Source organism: Rhinopithecus bieti, unplaced genomic scaffold, assembly GCF_001698545.2.
Source record: "Rhinopithecus bieti isolate Rb0 unplaced genomic scaffold, ASM169854v2 scaffold_9919, whole genome shotgun sequence".
NCBI lineage: Eukaryota > Metazoa > Chordata > Mammalia > Primates > Cercopithecidae > Rhinopithecus > Rhinopithecus bieti.
This window is the reverse complement of record NW_016806411.1, coordinates 231,538-241,379: the sequence shown is the minus strand read 5'-3', so window position 1 is coordinate 241,379 and position 9,842 is coordinate 231,538. Positions and strand designations below refer to the sequence as shown.

Sequence of the window (9,842 nt, the reverse complement as noted above, 5' to 3'; positions counted from 1 at the left end):
TTTTTTTTTTTTTTTTTTTTTTTTTTTTGAGACGGAGTCTCGCCGTGTCGCCCAGGCTCAAGTGCAGTGGCGCGATCTCGGCTCACTGCAAGCTCCGCCTCCCAGGCTCACGCCATTCTCCTGCCTCAGCCTCCCGAGTAGCTGGGACTACAGGTGCCCGCCATCTCACCCGGCTAGTTTTTTTGTATTTTTTTTTTGTAGAGACAGGGTTTCACCGTGTTAGCCAGGATGGTCTCGATCTCCTGACCTCATGATCCGCCTGTCTCGGCCTCCCAAAGTGCTGGGATTATACCGCGCCCGGTGTGTATTTTCAGTAGAGTTGGGGTTTTACCATGTTGGCCAGGCTGGTCTCGAGTTCGTGGCTGCAAGTGATCTGCCTGCCTCAGGCTCCCGAAGTGCTGGGATTAAGGCATGAGCCACCTTGCCCTAGCCAAATTTTTCTTTTGTAAGTAGAAGGAATATATACTCCAAAGATAAAAAGTATAATATATACGTAAACAAGTGACATAGTTGTTGATTATCATTATCGAGTATTATGTACTATACGTCATCGTATGTACTATACTTTTATACACCTGTTAGCTCAGTAGGTTTGTTTACACCAGCATCACCACAAACGTGAGTAATGCATTGCACCATGACATTACCCATAGGCAGTAGGAATTTTTCAGCTTCATTACAATCTTATGGGACTGTTGTATACGTAATCCATTGTTGACCAGACCATCACTGTGTGGCACATGACTATACATACTCCTAAAATGTGCAGTGCATTTTGGTTTTTCTGCACGATGGCCCAACCAGAGTGATTGATACTTATGGTCATTTAACGTTTATACTTTTACAAAGGAAGGTGAACAACACTGGTAAGAATTACGGTGTTTTGACAACAACCTGTTGCATCAATAGCAATAGTCTTTCTACTCTGCAATTTTTGCTTGAGTACTGGTCATCAAACAGTAACTAAATTTTTATTCTTAATTTTGTAGTTACGGATGGTTACCATAAGCGAACAGACAGGAAATCCAGAATCATTGCAAAAAATGTATCTACCTCCAAACCTGAGTTTGAATTTACCACACTGGACTTTCCTGAACTGCAAGGTGCAGAGAACAGTATGTCAGAGATACAGAAGCAACCCAAGTGGGGACCTGTCCACTCTGCCTCTACCAACATGTCTCTTCTAGGAGAAGTAGTAAAACCAGTTGCAGTGTTACCAAAGGTGAGGTGAGGGTTTCTCTCTCTCTTACTTTTCTTTTCCTTGGTACACACTTTTAAATTGTCTCACTTCAAACATTACACATTAAATCCTGCTGTGGGCTTTGATGTCCATGAAGCTGGGGAGGATGCATTGGGGGAAGCCTTTTATTGTGCACTTAGATGACCTTTGTTAGAACAGTTTACAATGAGGCTGTAACATCTAGTGCAGCTATTGTTTTATTTGTTTTTTTGTTTTGTTTGTTTTTTTGGAAACGGAGTCTCGCTCTATCACCAGGCTGGAGTGCACTGGCACGATCTCGGCTCACTGCAACCTCCACCTCCTGGGTTCAGGCAATTCTCCTGCCTCAGCCTCTGGAGTAGCTGGGACTACAGTTGCATGCTGCCACGGCCGGCTAATTTTTTTTTTGTATTTTAGTAGAGACGGGGTTTCACCATGTTGCCCAGGCTGGTCTTGAACACCTGAGCTGTGGCAATCTGCCCACCGTGGCCTCCCAAAGTGCTGGGATTACAAGCATGAGCCACCATGCCCGGTTGCAGCTAGTGTTTTAAAAGAATCACCTAGTATACCTTTTTTTTTTTGCGAGGAGGGAGTCTCACTCTGTCGCCCAGGCTGGAGTGCAATGGTGCAATCTTGGCTTCTTGGCTCGCTACAGTCCCCACCTTCCAGGTTCAAGCAATTCTCCTACCTCAGCCTCCTGAGTAGCTGGGACTACAGGTACACGCCACCACATCTGGCTAATTTTTTTGTATTTTTAGGAGGGACGGGGTTTCACTATATTGGTCAGGCTAGTCTCGAACTCCTGACCTCAGGTGATCCACCTGCCTCGGCCTCCCAAAGGAGTGCAGGGATTACATGATTGAGCCACCATGCCCAACCTGGTATACTCCTTTTTATGTGGTAGCTGAAAGGTGTTGTAATGCCTCAGAAGGAAAAGATTGTAGCAGAGTTTAGTTGCTTTGATGGCCCATTTTCAACACACTACTTCTAGCATTCTGATAGTACTTTTTCCAATACAGAAAAAAAGGACTTTTTTAAAAATTGAAATACATTAAGTCCTCAAATAATGTTGTCAATAGGTTCTTGGAAACTGCAACTTCAAATGAAAGGCCGTATAGTAGGTCCTCCAGTAACATTTTCTTCACTATCATTTTGATGGTGATAAAAAAAGGAATTGGTTTTGTTTTATGTTGTTTTGTTTAAAGTCACAGTTTCCAAGAACCTGTCCATGGTGCTAAGTGAGGACTTAAGTGTAGTAATATTTAAAACTGCGTAGTGTAACTTCTGAATTTTCCATGCTTTTATCTACATCTTTGTCTTGTTAATGATGCAGCAAATTCAGGAAAACTTATTACAGCAGGTAATTCACTTTGTTAAACATTTGATCTCAAAGTTTTAGTCCACCAAGTTGAGGCATTTCTCTCAAATGGATTGATTTGACACTTCCAGGAAGAAATCGTGTCTGGTTAGTAGTTCCTAAAATGGCTTCTGATGAATTTCCACTGAAGGAGCAGTGGAGTACATGCCAGTACCAAGGCAAGCAGAAAGAAGAAAGATAAAGAAAACAGGTCTCACCTGTTCACTTTACCTCTTGAGTTGAGAAAGAATTTGTTTCCTGCCCTTGGACTTCTGTTAGGTGCCTGGACACTAAGGCCTGAAGGCTCGGTGACAGTTGCTGGTAATGTGTAGAAGATATGCCATTGTGTAGCAGTTTGCATGCAGGACCCTCACACTGTTGAACCTCACACTGTTGTAGCATGGTGCTTTACTGTCAAAGAGCTGGGAGAAGTCAGGCCAACTAATGGCTATCTAAAAATCATGGTTCCATCTGACCTGCTCCACGGACTCCAGGTTGGGTTTGTGCAGTGGCTGAATAGCCACAGGGCTCCCGGTCTTCATCATGTACAGCTCTTATGAGTGCCCTACAGAAGTAGTCCAGGATGCTGTGTAAGCCTCGGGGTCGGCTCGTGGAGTGAGCAGGAATGTGACTGGTACTTTATATCAAGGCCACTTGTTACATTTGACTGTTAATGTATTTGAACATATGAAGTAAGATAGAAGATACACATACAGATTGCTCTATTAGTAGTCACTTGCACTCTTGAATTACGTGTGGGCTTTGTAAAAATTTATTTTCCTTCTAAAAGAAACTTTTTCCTGATGATGTTACTAATGTCTGTAAATGACAAAAAATATATATATTTGTCTGAAATTCTACAACCAAAAGAAAAGCATGCTTAACACATAGTCTTAAATAATGGTTATGTGGGAATTTCCTTCACTTTAAGATTATAATATATGTATCAGTCTTACATTTGAATTTATTAAATTTGTTGGATTTTTATGTATCATGTCATTAAGTATTTTTTAAAACAGCTGTTGCATTGGATATCTCATACTGATATGTATAATTTATTTAACCATTCTTGAACAGGTAGGCTATTTCTAATTTTTTACTGGCCTTGGTGAGCGTAAAAGTTATGTTTACTAAAAGAACAGGCTGTGTTTTAATATTATTTTTTATTCCTGGACTCATGTTATGAATTGGCAAATGGGTAAATTTGTGAAGCATATGAATTTTAAAAATTATTTTAAATCCATTATCTACTTAATGGATTGAACTTTGAATCTTTTAATTTACTTTTACCTCTGGTATTAGTCACTTGGAGGAGCCTTTTAATACACTCGATCCACCCATACACATAGTGTCATTATATATCTTATGTTTAATATGTGAGACAGCTTTCTGTCTTCATAAACAGGGCATACATTGCAGGCTTACATTTGTTGTCAAAAAACAGGGCATACATTGCAGGCTCACATTTGTTGTCATAAAACAGGGCATACATTGCAGGCTTACATTTGTTGTCTTTGTAGACATTTTGATGGACTATTGGACTTTGGTGTGTGGGCCTAGTGAATGATGGCTTTTGCATTTACATGGGATCATTGCAGCTTTAAGAGTTGTGTGGTGCATCTGTGCCAACTTGGAAAGTTTGTCAGTGGTATGTTAAAGTTTTTTTAAAAGTTGCCACAATTATGTGTGGTGTGATTCCATTATGGGAATTCATATAAAAATATGATACACAAATGTTTATATCATAGGCAAAGAAATAGAAAGATACTAATGAAGCTATAGATGTGGGTGGTGTTTTCCTCTAGGGAGTGAGATTTAGTTGAAGGAAGTAATTTAACTTTTCACTTTGTGTACTTATATATTTGGAAATTTTAATCAGCATATATTTTGCAGATTTTAAGAATGACAAGGGAAGCTATATTTTAAAATTAAATGATTACTTGGAATTTGAAATGGAAAGTAACTGCTTTGGCTTTTTTAAAAAAATAGATTTTCGAGAGCAGTTTTAGGTTTACAGCAAAGTTGAGAGTAAAGTACAGAGATTTCCCATATGCCCCTTGCCTGCACACACACACACACACACACACACACACACACACACACACACAGCTTCCTTCATTATCAACATCTTGTGCTAGAGTGATGCATTTGTTACAGTTGGTGACCTGCACTGACATATCATCATCACCCAAAGCCTTAGGGTTCACTGTTGATGTTGTGCCTTCTAAGAGTTTAAGGAAATACATAATTATGTGTGTCTACTGTAGTAGTATGGTACAGAATGGTTTCACTGCCCTAAAAATCTGTGCTCCACCTGTTTATCCTCCCTTCCCCTCAACCCCTGCTAACTGCTATCTTTTTATGGTCTCCACAGTTTTGTCTTTTCTAAAATGTTACATAGCCGGAATCATATAGTATGTAGCCCTTTTAGATTGGCTTCTTTCGCTTAGAAATGTGCATTTAAGTTTCTTCCATGTTTTTTCATGGCTTTGATAGTTCATTTCGTTTAGGGGTCCATAATAGCTCATCATCTGGATATACCACAGTTTACCCATTCACCTACTTAAGGACATCTTAGCTGCTTCCAAGTTGTGGCAGTTATGAGTAAAGCTGCTATAAAATCCGTGTGCATGCAAGTTTTTGTGTGGATATAAGTTTTAACCTCCTTTGGATAATTACCAAGGAGTGCAGTGGCTAGATCATATGGTAAGAGTATGGTTAGTTTTGTAAGGAATTGCTGAACTATTAAATATCTCCCATAGTGGCTGTATCATTTTTCATTCTTACCAACAATGAGTAAGAATTTCTGTTGTCAAAGTGTTCTGGATTTTGATATGTAATGTAATCTCCTTGTTTTAATTTGCATTTCTCTGATGACATCTAATGTGTTTGCTTTTTAGGGTGAAATAGTGGTGAAAAATAATAACCCAAATGAATCTGTAACTGCTAATGCTGCTAGCAATTCTCCTTCATGTACAAGAGGTAAAAGTGGCTACAAAATACTAACTTTTAAATGTTATATATTTTCTAAGTTCATTTTTAACTCCAGTGCAATTGAAATGGTTTTTGTTGTAAAACTTAAGACAGCTCATCAGTTGTGAGTAACCTAACATCAGTGTTAGTTTAGAAAGTTAAAGTAAATGAGATCCCACATCCAGACGCAAGGAGTATAAAATAAGAGACAGGAATTCTACATGAAGTATACATCCAATTCAGTGAGAAATTTTATGAACTCAGCAGTGACTACTTCCTTTAGTATTGCCTATTCTCAAAAGCTTTTGAGACCGTTAAAAATTGACAACTCCAAAGAGCTCTTGTTTATTTGGATGATACCTGTCAACATTTGCCCTATTCAAAGTTCAAACAAATTTGCTTAAAAATAACAATAAGCATATTGCGTTTTAAGAGAGCATATTTTTATGAAAACCATTTTTCAAAATTAAGAAGCTGTAGTGCAGAGAGCAGCCTTGCTTTCCACTTGTGCAGCTCTGCCATCTGGCTCTGTAGATTTGCCATGGCATTCACCTGCCTCACGGTCCTGCCTCATACAGCATTTGGAAGACTCCCAGGTAGTCTCATGACAGAGGGAGAGTAGGGAAGGCAGCTAACACATTTGTACTCCAGAAGAACTGTTTTGAATCCTTAGACACCTGCAAGGGTCATGGGAGCCTCCTGTCACACAGTAAGGACTGCTCATCTGTCCTGTCCTGGCCAAGAAGTAATATACTCAGAGAGAGTCTCAAGTACCCTGCTTTGAAATTTTTACAGTAGCTTGTCCTAACAGACACTTTTACAAAATGATTCCAAATTTATTCATAGGGTGTTTTCTTCTGTGTTCTCATGTTTGATATGTATGTGGTTGAGTGATGGTCTGTACTTCACAGGCTGCTCTGAGGATGTGTAGTTCTGTAGTGAGGAGAACAGTCTGTCTTACCCTTGGGGGTAGCCACAGGCTGCTGACAGGTGTTCACCTACCTGTGTCCTGATAGATGTCTTTTTGTTTTGTCTGTATATAGAGTTTCATGGGCACCTAAAGGAGTAGTGTTGCTGTACTTATGCCTCTGTTCTAAAAGAAATAAATTACCAGTTATTGTGATAGCTGAAGTCTAGTGATCTTTGACTTCTGATGTTAAAGGTACACTTCAAGGTTAGTAGGGACAAAATTTGATCTTTAGTTCGTTAATTTTGTGTGCTTGCCACGTGGACATTTATTGTGAATTGTTGTTTTTTGACTAAAACTACTGTTTGTCTACCCATCTCCAACCCCGAGGTTAAAAAACCAGTTTCCAGGAAAATTAACCTTACAAGTTAAAAGGGAAAAAAATGCAGCATGCATGCCCCAAGAAGAAAAACAAGTTTAGTGACTACTATAGTTTTCCAAGAGGATGTTTTCATTGATAGCCTACATTTAATGATGCTCTGAGCAGTTACCTCATGTAGTGCATGTTTGAGTAACTAAGGAATTTCTATTTTACTGTTGAGATTGTTCAACAATTTTGGTTATCTTTGAGCAGAGTTATCTTGGACACCAATGGGTTATGTTGTTCGACAGACATTATCTACAGAACTGTCACCAGCCCCTAAAAATGTTACTTCTGTGATAAACTTAAAGACCATTGCTTCATCAGCAGATCCTAAAAATGTTAGTATACCATCTTCTGAAGCTTTATCTTCGGATCGTTCCTACAACAAAGAAAAACACATTGTTCATCCTACCCAAAAGGTACGTGTCACTAGAGACAGAAAGTAGGATGGTGGTTGCCAGGGGCTCAGTAGAGTGGGGAATGAGAAGTTATGTATTAATGGGTACAAAGTTTCAGTTTTGCAAGAGGGAATGAGTTTCTGAAGATGGATGGTGATAATGGTTGCACAACAGTGTGAGTGTACTTAATGCCATTGAAATGTTCACTTAAAAATAGTTAAGATGGGCCACGTGCCGTGGTTCACACCTGTAATCCCAGCATTTTGGGAGGCCGAGGCGGGCGGATCACGAGGTCAGGAGATTGAGACCATCCTGTTTAACACGGTGAAACCCCGTCTCTACTAAAAAATACAAAAAAATTAGCTGGGCATGGTGGCAGGTGCCTGTAGTCACAGCTACTCAGGAGGCTGAGGCAGGAGAATGGCATGAACCCAGGAGGCAGAGCTTGCAGTGAGCTGAGATCGTGCCACTGCACTGCGGCCTGGGCGACAGAGTGAGACTCCATCTCAAAAAACAAAGTAAATAAAGTTAAGATGGTGTGTTTTATGTTATATATACATACGTATATATGGTACTATTTTAAAAAAGGATTAGGGAAAAGGAGATGTGCATCACATTTTGATTACTTTGATTTTCTGTGCTGCTGCATAGTCTTTGTTTTTGAGATGGAGTCTCACTCTGTTGCCCAGGCTGGAGTGCAGTGGCATGATCTCGACTCACTGCAACCTCCGCCTCCCGGGCTCAAGCGATTCTCCTGCCTCTGCCTCCTGAATAGCTGAGATTACAGGTGCTTGCTACCATGCCTGGCTCATTTTTGTATTTTTCGTAGAGATGGGGCTTCACCATGTTGGCCAGGCTAGTCTCACTCCTGACCTCAGGTGATCCATCCACCTCGACCTCCCAAAGTGCTGGGATTACAGACATGAGCCACTGTGCCTGGCCAGGATAGTGTTTTTTTTTTTTTTAATCCCTCTAAATCCTGACTGTAAGTGAGTTTCATTCTATACCATAGTCACTAGTCTGAGTTTGTTGTACTTGCACTTTGAATAAAGAATAGGTTGTGAGTCAAGGAATACAAGTGATAGCTTTTCTTTATGAGTAAGAATGTACATTTTGGACCTATCGACTTAAAATATCTGTGAGCCATTTTGAATTCTTTAAAGAAGAAATGTTGGCATAAGTTTATGCTCTGGTGTGTAAAGTTTCTGCTTCTTTCCCCCCCAGTCTTTGTTGAATTTAAATGACTTTTACCAGTACAAGAGTACTAGAAGCAAAATAATTGAAGTCCACATTTTATGATAATGATTTTTGGTTAGTGGAATTTATTTACTTGTTATATGATAGCATTCGGGATAGATTTTTTTTTCCCTTAAGTAATTTTAGTGCCTTTTTTTTTTTTTTTTTTTCCCACTGCAGCTTTGACCTCCCTGGCTCAAGCAATCCTTCCATCTCAGCCTCTCTAATAACTAGGACTACAGGCATGCACCAACACATCCAGCTAGTATTTGTATTTTTTATAGAGGCAGGGTTTTGCCATGTTTCCCAGGCTGGTCTTGAACTCCTGGGCTCAAGCAGTCCTGCATGAGCCACCACACTCAACTTTAAGTTACATTTTTATTGTTTCCTAGAACTGTTTCTTCAAGAGCCTTTTTTAAATTGGTCTAGATATGGTTCTTGATTTTCATTGTGTATGGATACATTATTTTGGGTTGAAATGTGGTCTTGTTTAGCGTAACGTTTTCCTGGCTTTTGAGTATGAGGATACTTTTGATTTCCAAAAATGTAATTAGCCCATTCCACATAAATGGTAGCTGTGTATTTACAGTGGTGACAATTACAGTGAAGGTAGATGTGTGCTTGTTCCTCATTGCTCTGTGCATGTATCTGAGAGAAAGCAGTATGTGTAAGGGAGAGACCCTTCCTTTTGTGTACACACTGAACTTGACTCTCAGTGAAGCCTCCTGCCTGTCTCTGTGGCTCCTCTGGGTGGCCAGGCGCAAGCTGGACAACAGCCTACTGTCTAATTTTTTTTTTTTTTTTTTTTTTCTTGAGATGGAGTCTTGCTCTGTCGCCCAGGCTGGAGTGCAATGGCATGATCTCGGCTCACTGCAGCCTCCGCCTCCCGGGTTCAAGGGATTCTCCTGCCTTAGCCTCCCATGTAGCTGGGATTACACATGCCTGCCACCGTGCCTGGCTAAGTTTTGTATTGTTTTAGTAGAGACGGGGTTTCACCATGTTGGTCAGGCTGGCTCGAACTCCTGACCTCAGGTGATCTATCCACCTCGGCGTCCCAAAGTGCTGGCATTACAGGCGTGAGCCACCGCACGTGGCCCCCGACTGTCTAATTCTTTGTTGCAGCTGCCAAGTCACTCTCAGAGCCAGTTTTCCTAATATGCAGTTAGCATTCTAAGAGTTAACAGATTTTGTTTTATTTTCCCAAGATCTTTTTAAAAAATTTTCTTAATTACAGGTCTAAGAAAAGCTTATTTTAGAAAAATTCTAAAAGATAAGAAGAAAATCAGCATCTCCTGTTATCTTCTAACCCAAATAGCTTTGCATTTTAC

At 40.1% G+C, this 9,842-nt stretch overlaps 1 protein-coding gene across 6 annotated transcripts in view; it reads left to right on the top strand.

Moving 5' to 3' along the window:
* Positions 1-9,842, top strand: part of SECISBP2 (SECIS binding protein 2) — a 44,421-nt gene that overhangs the window by 11,505 nt on the left and 23,074 nt on the right. For 4 of the 6 annotated variants that reach the window (XM_017876167.1, XM_017876169.1, XM_017876173.1 and 1 more), the window contains 3 exons: positions 990-1,222; positions 5,477-5,558; positions 7,091-7,299. In XM_017876167.1, coding sequence (XP_017731656.1) covers positions 990-1,222; positions 5,477-5,558; positions 7,091-7,299 — 524 coding nt within the window. The remainder of the gene's footprint in view (positions 1-989; positions 1,223-5,476; positions 5,559-7,090; positions 7,300-9,842) is intronic. The other 2 variants (XM_017876171.1, XM_017876170.1) reach the window with 2 other exon arrangements.